Source organism: Dermochelys coriacea, chromosome 2 (genome assembly GCF_009764565.3).
Source record: "Dermochelys coriacea isolate rDerCor1 chromosome 2, rDerCor1.pri.v4, whole genome shotgun sequence".
NCBI classification, from domain to species: Eukaryota; Metazoa; Chordata; order Testudines; family Dermochelyidae; genus Dermochelys; species Dermochelys coriacea.
In genome coordinates this window covers 229,268,398-229,287,093 of record NC_050069.1, presented here as the reverse complement: position 1 = coordinate 229,287,093, position 18,696 = coordinate 229,268,398, and the positions used below count along the sequence as shown (strand labels likewise).

Below are 18,696 nucleotides of genomic sequence, written 5' to 3'. Positions count from 1 at the left end.
GCTTACCAAGAGTATGTGGATCACCTTTTGGTGACTTGTCTTAACTCACAAACCTAAGGAGCATAATTTTTAGTATATATGCATAACACTTCACATATTTTCCGTACACACATCTCACAATGCTTATGATGACCAGTGTGACATTTGAGACCTTACATGACATTTTTTGGCAGACTAGTATGCAGATATCAGATTCAGGGGATCGCTGAAATCCTTATGTACCCATGTTCTCTTTGCCAGTTGGCAACAAGAGGTCCTTGGGCCACAGGAAGGGTAACAGCAAACGTGGAGGTTTTAATACAAATCAGATTCACAATAGGCAGCAAGGCAGAAGTGTTGGTTTCACAAAATAACTTGTTAAATGCTGCAGTGTCCTTTTTCCTGTTGCCAATAGCCAGCTCATCACGCAGGAGTATAGATAACGAGCCAGTGTGTATTTGTAGTTATCATTCAGATGAGGAATTTCAAAAAGGATACAGATTTGGGCTTTGTTTCCAAGGGCATCCTTGTTCCATCCTTTGATAAACGAGTAGTTAGGAGCTGTTCTCTGCATCCAGCTCCTTCTGTAACCAAGCTGCTTTAGCTTTGCTGTTCTGACAGTCTTAGCTCAGACACAGAAGCCAGGAGGGAGAAGGCCTTAGAGCTGATGTCATTTCAGTCCTGGTCCAATGAGGAAAGCGAAGTACAGCCTCTTTTGTGTGGCCCGGGACTATAACTGGAGCTACAGGGCAGCACCGGGGGGCTGAGCAATAAGCACTGCATCTCTGCCTTGGGAGAAGTTAATTCATTGCTCTTGCTGCTGCTGCTGCTATCATCACCATGACTCTCCAGGTAAGAGGGGAGTCTGCTGCTAGGTGAGGCAAAAAGAAGCCCAGTGCAGGCGAGCAAGGGATAAGGATAGGGATGTATTGTAACATCACTGGGCAATGCCCAGCCCTGGCAACACAAGACAGAGCAAGGATTCTCATTGCATAATCTGGGCTGTCTTGCAGCACAGCAAAGAATTTTTTTTTTTAGTGTATGATGCTTAATTGGTACATGAATTTTTGCAGGGAGCAAAGGGTTGCCTCTTTGGAGCCTGTTATTTAGTTCATGAAATTTTCAGGGGGTGGATGGGCACCTGCTTTGAAGGCTGCATGTATTTTGATTGGGTATATGCATTATTTTTCTTAGTGTGTGTGGTTGTAATGGCACTATAAGTGGGTACATGCCTTTGGGAGAATGCATGCATTATTGTTTGAGTGTGGGGTTAATTAATGAATTAATTTAGATTGATGCAGAAATAAAAAGGGGCACCTTTCCCAGGATCTAGATTATTGGTACATACATTTTTGGGACCATGAGGGGCCAGTTAATGGTAGATGCTCTATTGGGGGTTCATGCATTATTTTTGGGGGCGGTGTTGAAGGCTGCATGCATTTTGTGGGCAAAGTTCAACTGCGTATGGACTGCTAGAGGAACTAGTTGCCTTTTCTCTCACTTGGATTTGAAGTGTTGCCTCTGCTGCTGGTTTTGAGCCCTCAATCCTTGCAGCAAGGTGGAAGGAGCACTTTGCCTTTTTTTTTTTGTCTATATCGTGAGCAACTTTGCCAGTTTTCTCCACAGCAGTCACATTAAAATTCTCTCTCCCATTTTAAGATTTGCCAGCCCATTCCCAGCCTGTCCCCTATCCTTGTTCTCTGCGGGGTTGGTGTCTATTTTGTGCAGGGAGGAGCAGTGTAGTGGTGTGAGTGATGCTTCCAGGGGGAGGTGATGGCAACTCTCTCCTAATTCCTGCGTGACCCAGATGTCGAGAGTACATTGCCAGTAACTGCAGCTTCACTCCAGAGAGAGGGTTAATCTCCTCTGAGGTAGCTTGATCTCCAAAGGGGCATGAGCTGCTGTGCGATTATAGTTTAACAGCGCAGAGATTTGTGTGTGTCACTTCACAAACAAAACTCAGACCCTTCTCAAAGGGGCTGGGAACAGAACAGCCAAATCCCAGCTCTCGCTCCAATTTTAGTTCAAATCAGGTTTTGTTAAATGTCCAGTAGGATCTTAAATTTGTTTCTCTGTGTTTTATTTCCCCCTTGAATGTGCAAAGTTGGAGTGCCTTTTGTTGTAGACTTTTGTCAGCATTGAGATTTTAAAAACAAACACCAACCCTGCGTGACATTAGCTGGGGTAAAACACTGCACATTTATTACATGATAAACCATCTCCACCAAAAAACGCCCCTCATTCTATACAACGATCAGATTCTCTGACTGGGAACCATTTCAGCTCAGCATTTAAACAGCAATAATACAATGTGGAAAAAACTTAATCATGTTCAAAAAGAGTCTCAGAATCAAGTTGCAGAGTAGCAGCCATGTTAGTCTGTATTTGCAAAAAGAAAAGGAGTACTTGTGGCACCTTAGAGACTAACAAATTTATTTGAGCATAAGCTTTCGTGAGCTACAGCTCACTTATGCTCAAATAAATTTGTTAGTCTCTAAGGTGCCACAAGTACTCCTTTTCTTTTTGAGAATCAAGTTGGAGAGGAGTGGCAAGCGATTGAGGGAGCTATGTGGTAGCCAAGTTTTGCAAACCGCGGAAACGTGGCATAAACAGAGGAGAGTAACTAAATCCTTTGAGACATTTTGCTTTACCCTGAAGAAGCATTTACGCTTATGTTTCTCTTCCATTTAATTTACATGGTGGTGATGCAATAGTAATTTGTGCATTCAAGTATAGCCAATGGGTTTGTGTATGGGTGGTTTTGAATGTGTGTAAAGTTTACTTATGGTAGAAAATTCTACTGCTTCTAATTTGAGGACTCAGAAGGAATTTCAGTCAATACATGATTAAAATAAACTGTATTTAAGGGACACTTAATATTTTTAGATTCAAAGTTTACCTATTTTACAAGAAACTAGCTCCGAAGCAACATTCCATGAACAGTGACTTATGTAGGGGTGCTGAAGAGCTAAACAATGTGTGATTATGTTAAACTTACCTGTCTTAGGCAGGTTAAGTCTTCCCTTCTAGTCAGTTCTTATTGCAGATGGGAATGCATTTTGCATACATCATGATATGCTATTTCTGTAATATCTATTTTTACATTTGCATATGCAGCCCACTAAACTAGGATTATATGCAGTATAAGATCGTTTAGAGGTATATTAACTTAATTTCACAAATTAATTTTGATGTTCCCTCTCCTCTGACAGTCTGATTCCAAGCGCAATCTCACTTCACTGTGAGGGCCTGATCCAAAGCCCATTCAAGTTAATGACACTGCTGGGTATAGTATAAGAACCTAGATAGAACATTTTCATTTGTTTGTCCTAGTAACTAAATATGACAGTTCAGTTGATGTGTTATCATTGTCTGATTTGTAACAGTTAGATAAATGCTATTTTTATTTTTAAATGCTTAGATGGTGCTCAGAGATGTCTGTGATGGGGGACATATAAGTACACTCTGAGAGTTTTGCCCCACTGCTGTGAATCCCATACATATTTGTGTCTGTGGGGTCTTTTGGTTTTTTTGGGGCATGCTTTTTTAAAAACAGATTTTTATCCTTGAAAGGAATATGCTTGCTGTTTAGGCCCTCAGATGTACTTCCTTAAAGACAGGTAAATTCCCTTGGGAATGTCGCTTTTTATATATTTAGGCCAAAATTTTCAAATTTAGCAGCTTACAAGTAGTGTCTTTGATTTTTCAGAGGTGCTAAGCATGCATAGTTCCTATTTATATCTGGCCTTATTTTAGATCCAGTTATGTGGTGGTTGCATTGCTGCAATTTTTTTACACTGGTCATGCAATGTATAAATGTTAATATTTTAAAAATATATTTAGTACTGGTGTCTATGCTTTGTAGGAATGATGTTTAGTTACATGTGTGCAAAACTCTTTTTGTGAATCCTGAAAAACTTTGCATTACATCAGTCTGATGCTGCGCTGTGCAGAGAACCACCTGAGCATATCCCACTTGCTCTCAAACAGGAGGTGCTTGGCAGTGTGGCCTAACTGATAGCACAATGGATTGGGACTCCAGCAACGTGGTTCTGTTCTCAGCTCTGCTGCTGGCCTTCTAGCTGACCTCGGGCATGTCAATTCACTCCTCTGTGCCTGCTTCCCCATCTGTAGAATGGGGGTAATTATATTTACCTCCTTTGTAAAACACTTTGAGAAGTGGAAATTCAAAGAACTAGATATTATCTGTAATCTGTACTTGTTTGATCATTTAATGTGTGTTTGTATTGCTCTGACAGAAGAATGAAGAACAACATTAAAAAAAAGAAAGAAAGAAAAGCCCCAAGCCTATCAAGAAAAAGATTAGCTGTCAGATACAGAAGTATTATGAATTACTTTCTCACAGTGAAATATTACTAAATGTACTGAGCATCTTGAGTAATATAATATAATAAATGATTATGGCTAATAACTAGTATACTGTTTTCTACTATAGGTTTTTCCATTGCTAACATTTAGGGAAGATGCAGGTTGGGACAGGACCGTCAGCTCAGTCAAAAGGGTTTATATTGTACTTGAGGTTTTTTTCCTCTCCTTTTTTTTATGAAGAGGAACTATCAAACCTGTCACTTCTGGATAAAGAAAAGATGACTTATTTATCTTATCTGTGTGCCAAATTTGAAATTATGTGTTTGTTTTTATGGCACTAGGAACAAGCAGTTGTCATAGAATTTCAGGGCTGGAAGGGACCTCAGGAGGTCATCTAGTCTAACCCCCTGCTCAAAGCAGGACCAACCCCCATTTTTGCCCTAAATCCCCTCCTCAAGGATTGAACTCATAACGCTGGGTTTAGAAAGCCAACGCTCAAATCACTGAGCTATCCCTCCCCCCTTGTTGCAGCTGAGTAGCTTGCACATTAACCTAGCAACTGATCCCAAGGCTGAGTACACTTACAATCTGTGCCACAAGCTTTTTGAAGTTCTGCCTGCCAGTGTAGGAAATTGTGCTGTCTAAGCACTTAGAAAGAAAGAGCTAGTTCAGTTGTGTTTTGTTGTACCATTTCTTGCCTTTGCTTAATCTGCTGATCAGCAGCTTCAGTATTCAGAGAAAAACTAAATAACACAAAATCTCCGTCCTTTACCCCCTGAAAATGCTGTGAAGCAGCTGGGCCATGGTTAAAAAAAAAATTAAGACTATCTTCATCCCTGGCAAAACTCCAATGACTTCACAAAGGATGAATTTGTTCCATGATGTGCATTGTTCAAATCTGATCAGCAAGTATGAGACTTTTTAAAGTCTCAGCACTTGCTGACCAGTATTTGAATCTAAAGAATTCTTTTGTCCCTTCTTTGCTTAAATTCAGTATAGATTATTATTACCTGATTAAATCTAGCTTCAACAATGGTTACTTGTTTCATTTTAACATGGACAAATAAGACAGATCTTGGAAAGGATATAGATTAAATAATTTTTGCATTATGTGGTAAATACTACGGCCATTTGTCCTGATCTAATACGTTAAACTGCCTTAAAATACATTTAAAACTTTTATCAGTGATTAGTACATGTACCACAATGGCATCTTGGGATTAAAGTTGGTATAGTGATTTGAATGAGTAATGTGCTGTATAATATATTAGTATTTAATTTAAATAAAGCGAGGCATTAAATAGCTGGAGATGCTTCTAGCTGCACTTTGATGTTGCATTCTAAAGCATCTTATAAGACATGTAAATGCTACTACTGTTACTGTTCCCCCCTTCATTTCAGATGACATTACATGAGTCGTTGTTGTAGTACTTGGCCCATCTCTGTAAAAATCAGTTTATATACTGGCAGTACTGAATTAAAGAATTTTGGGGCCTTGTGCACTGTGGAAATTGGAGACCTCTTCCCCATCCTCTCTGTCATGATGGAGGGATGGGCAGGCCAAACCTGACCAACACTGCAATTCCATACGCCAGGGCGCAAAACCAGTCACTCAAATGTGGGCCAGCCACCCCTCCATCATGAAGGAGGGGTGTCAGGGCCAAACCTGAGTGGCGCTGTGATCCCGTGTGCTAGGTAGCAATGCCACCTACCCAAATCAAGGGATTAGGAGGCCCCCTTAAAATGGGAGCCCTGTGCAAGTGCACCAAGTGCACATTGGTTAATCTGGATCTGCATATTGGGACTTTCTTTGTAATAAAGAACAGTCAAAGTACTAGAATCTCAGTTAAATTAAACTGATTTTTTTTTTAAGAAAAATTCCCAAAATCTCCTAGGTGCTATCCAGACATACAGTGACATGCAGGGCTTGTTCCAAAGAGTTTAGTGCTTTAAAATAATCTGTATATTTTCAGATTCCAGACAAATCTTCTCTTTCTGTTAGTGAAAATACTAGGCAGTGGCTTTTAAACTGCAAACCCACCTGTCACATACAGAGCAGAGATTCTTCCTTACTTCACCCTTCAATCAGGCCGGAAGCCACCTGTTTCACCATTATGTAGGTAACCTCTACAGTCAAGATAGATGCACTATGGTGCCACCATCCATTATCAGAATGTCCATGATGGAAACCATCCGATGAAGTGAGCTGTAGCTCATGAAAGCTTATGCTCAAATAAATTTGTTAGTCTCTAAGGTGCCACAAATACTCCTTCTCTGTAACCTGTTCACCATTCCAATATGGGTCATATTTCCTCCCTCCAATTATAGATCATAGATCAAATTTATATTAATCTACAGTATACATCGTGGCTCCATCCCTTTACAGTATGCTTGATACTCCTTCCTAATACAGCCCTGATATAAGCGTCCACGGTAGGTAGTGTTGGCTATACAACAACCACCCTCTCATTTATTTATATATGTGCAATAGGACAGATGTAGTCTCTTTCATGAGGCAGCTGGTGGGGAGGGTGTCTCGCCCCAGTTGATCAGGAAAGGATGGGTGGAGATAAGGTTAGTCATGGAAAAATAATTGAGAATTTCTTCAGTTTTATTTAACTTATTAAGTCTGGCTGTATTTTAATTAGGTTGGGCCTGAGATTTTTTTTAATTGATACTAAATCATTAAGATGCTAATGTAGCTTCTGTTTTTAAATAGTAACTTTCATGAGACCTCAGAAATGTGACCCACAAGTTCTACCAGTATGACTGGATCTGGGTATAGAGTCCAACAGAAATTGCAGTTTGTCTTCAAACGCAAACACCAGGGAAATTCAGCCTGCAATCCACATGAAAGCTACATTTGAGACCCTACAGTGGGTACAAGACACTGGAGCATGTAACTAGTGTGATCCTACTTACTCCAAATTGTGCACTTAAACTATAGGACCGATAGCAATGTAGATTATAACTTTCATGTGGTCGTCCTGATGAAAGTTTTGAGCTCATCTTGGCTGCTGATCAGAATTGAGGCTCAATTATGCTTAAAAAAACAAAACAAAACCCCCAAACACCTGATAAAAACTTGGAAGGAAAATTATTTATGAAATATTCAGCAATTCTACCCCAAGAGCTCAGAAAGGTTGCACTTTACTTTTCAATCTTTTGGCAAAACAAGTAATCTTACCTGGTGTTTCTAAACACGACCTCCCTCCCCTCCTAGCCCCCGCCCCCACACCTTTGCAGAACAAAATGTTCATACTTGCTTTATACCTCATGTAACGGTATAGACTGTCACACCTCATAAATAAATAAAAAAGCCACAAGTACATTTTTCCCTCTTTGCAAGTCACTTTTAATTCTTAATCAAGCCATAGTCAACTTAAAGCAGTTTTCATGGTCAATTTAACTCCCTCGAGGACACTGAATGTATAGTGTTCAATTAACAATCAGAATATACTGAAAGGCAACACATATTTAGCTTTGACAGTGAGAAAAGATCCCATGGTATAATTATTTTAACACTAGAAATACAGGTTTCTTATTTATTCTGGAGCCTGATAAGGCTGTATTTGGAGACATAATTTTTGATGTGCCTAAGTTAGGTATAGCATACTCCGCTAACTTATTATTCTAAGAAAACCATGAACTTTCCCTTCATCACAACTGATGCCACCAAAATAAAATCTGTTTACTTGGTGCACTTTCACATTAAATAAATCACTGAGTTAAAATATATAAATCATTTCACTCCCTGCTGATACAGAATTTAATTCAGTAACTCTACAAAAATCACATTCTGTGTAGCACAGTTCAGGGCAACTGCATTCCTCCCATGTGGTCCATCAAGGCCACCCACTCTAGAAACCCAGCTCCCCTGATGTTACCTCTCTTGGGCAAAGTCCCATATCTCTCTCCCTCCTGAGTCGGGTTTTTTGAGACTGCACAGACTGCCTACATTGTTAGTTCCTCAGCAAGCCAGATTACCTGAACAAGCCAACATCTGCGCCTTGCTTTCTCTCCAAAGACTATGAAAAGATGTAATTGCCCTCAGTTATAGGTTACCACATAGCTCTTTATAAGCAAGCACATTAATTCTTAAAGTGAAAAACATTTAAAGCGTTAAAAGAACCTACATGCATGCTAATAAACTTATCAGGGATCACATCCAGCTCCAACAAGAGCTCTGATAGGAATCAGTCTTTCAAATCCCACAAAGCGTTTTTGTGTATATGTGTGTGTGGTTACAAGTTCATAACAGCCTCAGCTCAGAAGTAGCACCTGCATTAATAGCTTAGTCTTTCCTTTACAAAGCTTGGGCCTTTGGTCTTGAGACTTCAGGAACAGGTAATCAGCAGACTGTGGTCCTCTCCTCAGGATGTAGCTTGAAAGGGCTGGGGTTTTGCACTCAGCTCCCTCTAGAGATTTCCCAGGCAAACCAATTGACATCCTTTGTTCTAAAAGTCCACTCTTGTCTGGAACATTGTTCAATACAGTCCTTTGAAGTTCATAAAACTTCCCAGTGTTCAAATCCCATGTTCCTCCTAAAGAGAGGTTACATACAATCCTGGCCCACAGTAGTACATAACCTTTGCATTTCGTACACTGGACTCCAAACACACTTTAACTTAATTCAACAAGGTTTTTCAAGGATATTGCAGGAAATTACTATATCTGTCACACTGTGTCCAATTAACACTCTTCAAAGTTGCAAGCAAACTAATGGCAGCTGGACTCTAGTTAATCATTAACATTGTAGTTGGGACAGAAGGAAGTCCATTATTATGTTTAAGAAACCCACATAACAATTGTAGTTGCTGTACCCAAAATAGAAATGTTTTGCAATCCTAACCTGAGTGGGTGTTTCCTGTGTCAGCTGGTTCTGCAATGTGCTGGCGGGGGTGCTTTATAATCCTCTGCTGGTTTATTGAGTCAGTTCCAAGCATCTTGTTGAACTATACAATTGTTTGTTAACATTCTGTGCTATTGATATTCATTTCCTGTATTAATACCAAAGAAGATACCTTCTAGAGAGGTCTCCCTTAACTGCATTTTAAAGGGACATGCAGCCTGTATTATGGAGCAGGCCAGACTAAACGATCATAATGGTTCCTTCTGCCCTTAAAATCTATGAACTGCAATGTAAAGAGACACTCCATGTGAGATTTATTTAATTACTATTTCAACAGAATTAATCTCTCTATTAGCACACACATTAAATAGCACATCATGAATTTTAAAAACATTACTTTGAAAAACAATTGTAAGGACCAAAAAGCAGCACAAACAAATAAGCTCTTCCTATCGTAGCAATCTTATGGGTTACTTGTAACAACAGCAGGATGGATTTTTTTTCAAGTTAACTATTACAGTACATTTAAATAATTTCATAGCAATATAAATACACCAACCAAAAGGGAAAACTGTGATTTAAATGCATGTATTAGATAGTGTGCAAAGTATTGTATATATGAAAATAACTATTTCTTACAGAAATAAATGTAAATTTGAGTAGTCAAATCATCATGTAACTGTGACCCTATGCATCTTTGTGTTCACCCCCTCCACATTATTGTAATCATCTCTGTGAAAAATATGCCTGGTGAGATATCATTTAAAAACTAATAACACACTGATCATTAAGTTTCTTGTGTAATGTTGTACAACATGTATATTAAGCATTATGAACATAAGCTGAAATTATGACTAAAATGTGTTTACCAGGCAAGTCTGGGGAGTGGATAAACTTGTTTCTCAAAAACAAAAGTAGTCAGGGGTAGTCAAAGATGATTTTCAATCACATATCAAGGGGCTATTCTTTGGCAAATGGGGGGAGGGTGCATAACAAATTGATCTGCATTTTAGCAAACAACAGCATGGCACCTCTTGCACCATGAGACTTCATGTCTCCTTCCTTGCATCTGGAATGAACTGTATCTAGGGGTAACCCACAAGAAAATGCATTTCAAAGGGTAGCCTATAAAAGGAAGGGCAAAACACCCCAATTCCTTTCTCTTTCACCTAAGAAGACAAAGGAACCAGCCCTTTGACTTCGTGGGTGGGGGAGCCTGACCTGGGAATTTGGTCAGCCATGTTCTGGGAACATATGGTAAGGATGTTACCTTGAGCCAAGCATAGTTTGTTAAGTTTTAGCTACTAGAAAGCATTTTCTCTTTATTTTTCTTGTAACCATTTCTGAATTTATTACTTTATAGTTGTAGTCACTTAAAAATCTCTCTCTTTGTAGATAAATAAACTTTTTTTTAATCTAATCCAGTGTTGTGTTTGAGCTGTTCAGTAATGCCAATTAAGGTAACAAATTGTGGAATATGAACTCTTTACAAGAGCAACTAACCTTATTACGTCTGATTGGTCCAGTACAGGGCTAAACATTTCAGAACATACATTTTGGGGAAATTCAGGGCTGGGGAGAGTGTGGAGTCACCTTGCCAGTGTTTAACCAAGACAGGTGGAAACCAGTGGAAGTCTGTGGTGTTGCCAGCAGGCTCCTGTATCCAAAGCACTGGACCAGGGCTATCCAAGACATAGACATTAAATGCATGCTTGTTGCTGCCTGTGGGTGTCCAAGGCAGAGAGCCACAGTGGTAAGCATTGTAAGGTACTCGGGGTTACAGGGTAAAAGGTGACACCAACTCTTCACCAGTCTGGATTGCACCTCAGAACTTCACAGTAACTTAGTGGTGGCAGGCTGAGAGTTTGTTTCAGTTCCAAACACATATCAAGGACATCTGACTTGGCTGAACACTTCCTTACCATTGTTACTTAACATCTAAAAATCTCAATCTGCTGGCCAGTCTTTGGTCAGGTCATTGTCCTTTTTTAGGTAGAAATCTGTTTGGAAACTTTAGTTGCTGTTATATAGTTAAGAACCTAAGAGTGGCCATAGTGAGACAGTCCAATGGTCCATCTATCCTGGTATCTGTCTAGCATGGTTGGCCGGTGCCAGATGCTTCAAAGGGACTGAACAGTGCAATTATCAAGAGATCCATTCCTTGTCCTGCAGTCCGAGCTTCTAGCCATTGCAGGTGAGGGACATCAGGCCAATAGCTAATAGCCATTGATGGACCTACCCTCCATGAATGTAGCTAATTCTTTTTTGAACCCAGTTATGGTTTTGGCCTTCACAACATTCTGTGGCAATGAGTTCCACAGGTTGACTTTGCATTGTGTGCAGAAATACTTCATTTTGTTTGTTTTAAACCTGCTGCCCATTAATTTAATCAAGTAACACCCTTGTTCTTGTGTTCTGTGAAGGGGTAAATGACACTGCCTTATTTACTTTCCGCACACCATCCATGATTTTATAGACTTCTATCACATACCCTCCCATTCCCCTTAGTTGGCTTTCTTCTCAACTGAACAGTTCCAGTCTTTTTAATTCTTTCTTGTATAGAAGGTATTCAAGGTGTATTATGGATATAGATGGATATAGAGATATATAGATATCTTCTGCTTTATTATCTCTCTCTTTCCTAATGGTTACTAACATTGCTAGCTTTTTTGACTGCCGCTGCACATTGAGTGGATGTTTTCAGAGAACTATCCAAGATGCTGCTAAGATCTCTGTCTTTAGTCGTAACAACTAAGTTAGACCCATGCATTTTGTATGTATGGTTGGGATTATGTTTTCCAATGTGTATTACTTTGTATTAATCAACATTGAATTTCATCTGCCATTTTGTTCCCCAGTCACCCAGTTTTGTGAGAGCCCATTTTAACTCTTTGCAGTCAACTTTGGATTTAACTATCTTGAGTAGTTTTGTATCATCTGCAAATTTTACCTAACTGTGAACAATGTCAGAACAAGCATGTCTCAATTAACATTTTAAAGAGGGCTGGAATAATGAGGGTTGATGTCAACAGTCTATATGGTAGGTCAGCAGAAGCTATCAGTGAGTCTACTGTGTCCACTTTCTTATCCTTTTAGGAGAGTTAGGGTAGAATGTTCAACCACTGCAAAGCACTTGAAGATTAGATGTCAAAAAACCCTTTTCATGGAGATTTGTGTCCAAGTGTCTAAATTTAGAAGTAAATTAAATGCATTGTCCCAACATGATCCCTACTGGGTATGAAACCATAACTTCAAATCAGAAGTTTGCACAGCTAAACATCACAGGGTTAAAACTGCATCTCTGACCACTCCTGCCAGTGTGATCTAGTCAAAAATGAAGATTTTTTCCAGTGTCCTGGCCACCCTCTTCCACATCCAATTGGCATTATCCTTCCCAATCACCTTGTTTTATTACCATTTACTTCTCTAGCTAACAGAGTTCCGGGGCTTGGCCATGCAAATGCTTTTACTTCGAGTTAAAAAAAGAGTAGAAACCCCCCCAGATAATAAAAAGTACTATGCTACCCAGTATAGATTAGTGCTCAGGTGCAGCCCGAGCTCTGGGACCCTTACAGGGTGCTAGAGTGCAGGCTCCAGCCTGTGCCTGAACTTCTACATTGTAATTGAACAGCCCCTTAACCATGAGCCCAAGTCAGCCATGGGTTTTTAATTGCAGTGTAGATATACCCTAAGTTTGTCTCACCTGCAGACTCCTCAAAACCATCTTCTCGGTACCAGCTAAGATGATCTCCGCCCTCTTGGAGTCCATCCATCCATCCATCCATCCATCCATCCACCCATTTCCAGAAAAAATCAAATGTTCTTTCTAGCTCAGGCAGCAGCAATTAACTCACTAGGTGGAAAGGGGCCAGGCCTCTGTGGATAAACACTGCAATGCAGCAACCTAACTGTCCTTGAATACTTCTACATGGCGTTACTGCCTGAATGTGCTAGCATCAGTTGATGCATCGTTAAGTTGATGAGCGCTCAGTTTTGTGATTGCATGACAGGTTCTTTGAAAGGAAAGAATAGGACAAGAATGCAGCCTCTCATTAATTCTTTTCCATTCCCTAACCCTCATTTTTTAGCCACAGTAATCTGTGTTTCTTTTACTCCTTGTTCACGTGGGGACTGCAGTACAGAACACTCAAGTAGGTGACAGTAAAAGCACAAAACATCAGAAGTTGCTCCTTAGTTGTTTATTTCTGGGGCCTGTTCCAGCCAGTACAGTCACTCGCCCAGGACAGTTTCAGGGTTAAGACACAGATATGTTCTAGGATGAGTTCCATGATGGCCCCGCCTGTCCTCCATCTCTTCCTGTCCCTGCTCTGCCTCGTCCCTGAGGCCCCCACTACCCGCCACTGCCTGGCTGAGTTCCTCCTCTCCTGCACTCCACCCCCCACTAGGCCCCTGCTGCTCACCATGTCCCTGTTGGCAGTGGGGGCCTTGTGGTGGAGGAGGGGCATGGAGAACAGGAGGGATGCAGGGTAGGCAGCGGGGGAGGGGCTCGCAGGGGAGGAGGGGGGAGGAGAGGAGAAGGCAGCGATCAGTGGCAGAGGGAGCTGAGTGGGGGAGGGGGCCACGTGGGGGTGGGACCTGGAGCAGAGCAGGGATGGAGTGTTGGGTGGGGCTGTGGGTGGAAGCGGAAGCTAGCCTCCCCCAGGGGAAATTTCAACCGCCACCCATGGTAGTTCCTCTGCATCCCTGCCCTCAACTCAGACTCTGGATATGAAAGACCTATAGTTCATAGAATTTATAAGCAGCTTGCATGATCATACCTGTGACATTCCATTACACCAATCAGGCTGTATATGGTTCCAATTATTTATCTGTAAAAAAATATGTATTCTCGTTTGGGAGGATAGAGCTGGTTAGATCTGATGTGTTTGCTGGCCAGATGTCAGGAGCTCTGTATGTCCCCTATTTCCACTTTCCTGTTTTCCCATTTGCACCAAATGGGCACTGTATGGGCCTGATTTTAATGGAATTTCAGGCTTTTCTGGTTTTCTCATTTTCATCAAAATCAATAGGCTCTGCTCTTTGATACCTAGAACAGTGCATGAAACTTTGGAGTTGACAGGATGTGGTTTTCAGAATATATCATGTTACAGGAAGACAGACAAACAGAGAAATGCCATTGAGTTGAGTGTAAGGCCTTGCTTTGCTTGGTGAATAAAATAGGTAGTCTAAAAAACTGCTGTAGTTTCCATTGTATGCAGTGTAGTTGTAGCTGTGTCAGTACCAGGACATTTGAGAGACAAGGTGGGCGAAGTAATGTCTTTTATTGGACCAACTTCTGTTGGTAAGAAGTTGGTCAAATAAAACTAGTTTCTATTATGATCCTAAAGCTTATAGTGTCTTATTTTTGTATACAAGAAACATCAAAAATAGAAGGAAATTGTTTTGGTTTTGATTTTCTTCTTCTTTTTTTTTTTTTTTTACTGGCCCACTCCTTGTCTGGTATCACACATCTTATCCTTTCAGCCCCTGTCTAATTCCTGTTGTATTTGAAAGAATCATGTGTATATAGGAGAGAGACAGTATGTTTACAGCTTGAATGTAATGAATATTTGGGGTCAGGAAGGAATTTTTCTCCAGGGCAGATTGGAAGAGGCCCTGGAGTTTTTTTGCCTTCCTCTGTAGCATGGGGCATGGGTCACTTGCTGGAGGATTCTCTGCTCCTTGAAGTCTTTAAACCACGATTTGAGGACTTCAATAGCTCAGACATAGATGAGGTTTTTCACAGGAGTGGATGGGTGAGATTCTGTGGCCTGTGTTGTGCAGGAGGTCGGACTAGATGATCATAATGGTCCCTTCTGTCCTTAGTATCTATGAATCTATGAATCTATGAGAGGTTTGGCTTCTTTTAACAGTATTGATTTATCAGCCAAGTTGGCCAAATTTCTGGCTAACTATAATTTGATTAAGGAAGTATTGAGAGGCATTTACCTTTACATATCACTGATGATAGGGAAGCAGTTAGTACATATATGAGGCTGCTACAAGGCCGAAAGCACACAAGATAGGAGTTAAAATGTCTAATACTCCATTGTTTGATTCTCCCCCACTTCTCTTCAGGCTGATTTTGACAGTGCTGCAGAAGATGTAAAAAAATTAAAAATGAGGCCAAGCGATGATGAGCTGAAGGAACTATATGGACTCTACAAACAGTCTACTGTTGGAGACATTGATACTGGTACTTTATATGTGTGTGTGTGTGTGTGTGTGTGTGCGCACGCGTGCATTACCCTCCCTACTACCATGACACACACATTTAATTCTGTAAATTTACTACAACTAAACAGTCTTAGGTAAAATGTTTGTGGGGTTTTTTTTGTTTTTGGCAGAGTGTCCAGGAATGCTAGATCTGAAAGCCAAAGCCAAATGGGAAGCATGGAACCTTAAAAAAGGTGTTTTTACCATTAAGTTTAACTAAGTAATCAATGTTATAGCATACCAAATAAGGAAAGGTAATGACTACTATTTTCCTTTGCAGGTTTATCAAAGGAGGACGCCATGACTGCCTATATTTCTAAAGCAAGAGAGATGATAGAAAAATATGGGATCTAAAATACTCCACAATAATTCCCCTAAATAATTCATTAACTTTTCAGTAGCTAATGAACTAACTCTTTTGAGGAAAAAAATACAATACTAACATTTTTGTGTTTAGTTTGACACTAAGATTTACCAACATGAGCTATTTACCTACAAGGGAGTATTTACACATGCACTGTATTTCTTCGGACACTAACTGTACTTATTTGAAATAAATTTTTACCTACAAGATTTATTTAGGGTTTTAAACACTCTTATTTTTCTCTTTTTTTTGAGGAGGCAGAAAGATCACTTTCCTCCTCTTATCCAGCCAAAGTAAATACTGAAGACAAAACTATCTACCTATCTTTTTTTCCAAAAGATGTAATGGGATACAGGGGGATTTAAAAAGAAAGAAAAAGAAGAGTAGTTTTTAAGATAGCTGAGTCAGGCTAATGAGGTCTCAAAGATTACAGATTTAAAGGAAACATTAGTTACTTCCTGGATCCAATAATGGATAAAATTACTTGCACAAATATATCTCCCTTCTGTTACAGTCATAGAAATGCTGGTGTAGAAAAACTATGGTAAAGGCAGAGGGAAGCCACTGAAGCCCGTCTTAATATGTTTGCAATGCTTTTAGCCTACCATCCTCCCACCAGCCCCAAACTACCACAGGGAAGCAAATTAATGTACAGGCTGTTTATTTTTAAGAATCAGAATTTTCCTAAGTATTGTCATAAATTATATCTTGGAGAAACCTTTGGCTGTAGAATTCACCAATATTAATACATCAACTGTTAGCCCTATTGCTACAGAAAGTTGCTTACCTTGCCATTGTGGTAGTTGTAAAGATGTATAGAAAATATTCCTTATTATTTACTGCTTTGGACTAATCTTTGACCCCTCTCCCAACACAATAAAGACAAATACTCAGAGATTAGCAGTTTCTATACATTTTGTCATGTGGTCTGCCATGAAAATTTCATTAGCAGGGTCCAGCAGATAAAGGTGTCCTCCAGGAAGCTTGTGAATAGTGGTATCTCCACTTGTTACATCTTTCCATGCTGAAAGAGAAATAAATATGTAAAGCATGAGAGAAATATCAGCTTGTGTAATTGTTTTACGTAACTTATTTCAAGATTATTGAAATCTTTCTAATTCCTTATGAATCATTTTGGCTCATATACTGCAAGAGTCCTTCATATTTCCATATCAATTAAAATGAGTTTATAGACAGAGCTGCTCATTAACCTGATTCAACAGAAGTATAGCTAAATATTAGAGGCAAAGCACACTACTAGATACCTTCTAAATCCAATGGCCAATCTTCAGACCCACCAAAGCATGTAAGGCCACAAGAGAGACCATCCATTACCAGTTCCTCAAAGCTGTGAATAGAAAGGAGAGCTTGAATCTTTCCACTCTAGGTTCCCCTTCCACATACAAAATATCTTTCTCTTCCCCCTCTAAAACATAAGAAAACACTTTGCCAATGTACTCTTTAGTACAGAATGCAAGCTGCCATTTACTTACTGTAAACGGGCTGGGGAAGAACTGAAGGAGAGGGAATTGTTCTACTTTTAAGATTCTAGGCTGGATCTTTAAAAATGCTGTTGTTTCTATTACACAAATGCTTTTATCATGAAAACAAAGATTCAGGGACAAAAATGGGAGATCCTTGTGTGATAAGTCTCAGTAGAGGTGAATGTTCTATTTTAGACTATGAATGAATAGTCCTACTCTCAGAATATACTGAGTAAAACTGTACTACTTACAGAAAGGACTGAACAACTGCAAGATCTGCTTTTAATGCAGGAATGAAGTGTTTCATAACACTTTTGTTCTGCAGAAACTCAGGAGGAATACCTCCAAGAGACTGTATCCCTTTGATAATTTCGGCTTCGTCTTTATCTTTTACCGTGCGGAGAGGATAACAAAATGTTGCCTGAAAGCATCATACAATATATATTAGGTGTTTCATAAAATACACTGTAAACAACTGTCCCTAAAAGATGTAAGTCCTAGGAAAGAAGCTTAAAGAACATCTAACTTGTAGTGTTTCCCCCTGTCCCCTATAGCATAGTAATATAATAGTGGCATTATGATTTAGTGGCTGGTTGGTTTCAGAAGTCACATAATCTTTATAGAGATGATAATCTTGGAGTGGAAAAGAGGCTGCCCTAACACTTCTATAGAACACGCTGTATTGGTTATTCAATGGATTATAACAAAAGGCATTGCTAAAGCTTTATGTCTGTCTCTTGCTGCTAGACAGTAGTTTCTGAAAATGTAACTTGTGAGGGAGACAGAAATATAAAGTCTATTCAATTTTTGGTGTGAATTTCTTATTCTAAATGCTGAAACCAAACTACCAAACTAATGTCTTTATCAGACAGTGAAGCAGAACTGTGGACATGAATCCAGCTGCAGTGGTGCTTGAGAGACCCCCAGAGCCCAGAAACCTTGCAGGAAAGATTGTTTCCATGGAGGTATGAGACGTCATCCAAAAACACTGTTTCTAAATGGCCCGGAGGAAGAAGCAGTAGGTGGTGCATGAGAAGCAGCAGCATGGGGAAAATGGCCAAATCCCTGCTGGTCCCTGAGAAGAGTGGCAGAACCACCAGGAACTTAGGAGCGGTGAGGAAAGAGGCAAAGCTACCAAAGAATGGGGTTGGGAATTAAGGAAAAGGCAAAGGTACCAAGGACTTAGCAGGAGGTCCAGGAGAGGGTGCTATGTGTTAGGAGGGTGAGGTACACTTCCATTTCTGGGAGGAAGGGTATTTTGGGTTTTGCCTGGATGCCTATCTGACTAGTAAGTGCATCACCGTAACAAGTAATGTGAGATGCTCTAACAACCTCAATTTAAGCTCCCCGCAGATAATGGAATATATATGCATGAATCCTCATGTGCAATGATTGTCTTTTCTCTATAGACTTTCCTAAACTCTGCATACTAGAGTAGAATCAGCTGCACTTTGGAGGTCCAAAGCTGGTAC

The 18,696-nt window shown here is 40.0% G+C and overlaps 2 protein-coding genes across 3 annotated transcripts in view; one reads left to right on the top strand and one right to left on the bottom strand.

Annotated features, from left to right (window-relative positions):
- Window positions 1-660: 660 nt before the first annotated feature.
- Window positions 661-16,635, top strand: ACBD7 (acyl-CoA binding domain containing 7). Its single transcript, XM_038393478.2, has 4 exons — window positions 661-831; window positions 15,239-15,356; window positions 15,508-15,570; window positions 15,657-16,635. Exons 1-4 carry the CDS (start codon window positions 820-822, stop codon window positions 15,728-15,730), a joined length of 267 nt encoding a protein of 88 aa, XP_038249406.1. The 5' UTR covers window positions 661-819; the 3' UTR covers window positions 15,731-16,635.
- OLAH (oleoyl-ACP hydrolase) overlaps window positions 16,631-18,696 on the bottom strand; it is a 21,366-nt gene continuing 19,300 nt past the window's right edge. For both annotated transcript variants that reach the window (XM_043509380.1, XM_038393477.2), the window contains exons 5-7: window positions 17,476-17,645; window positions 17,006-17,088; window positions 16,631-16,764 (exon numbers count right to left, since the gene is read on the bottom strand). In XM_043509380.1, coding sequence (XP_043365315.1) covers window positions 16,631-16,764; window positions 17,006-17,088; window positions 17,476-17,645 — 387 coding nt within the window. The remainder of the gene's footprint in view (window positions 16,765-17,005; window positions 17,089-17,475; window positions 17,646-18,696) is intronic.

What these genes read in the sequence shown, in the direction of transcription:
- ACBD7 (XM_038393478.2), top strand. An exon ending in TGTTGGAGACATTGATACTG is followed by an intron (nt 15,357 to 15,507) that starts GTACTTTATATG and finishes TGTTTTTGGCAG; the next exon opens with AGTGTCCAGGAATGCTAGAT. An exon ending in AGCATGGAACCTTAAAAAAG is followed by an intron (nt 15,571 to 15,656) that starts GTGTTTTTACCA and finishes TTTCCTTTGCAG; the next exon opens with GTTTATCAAAGGAGGACGCC.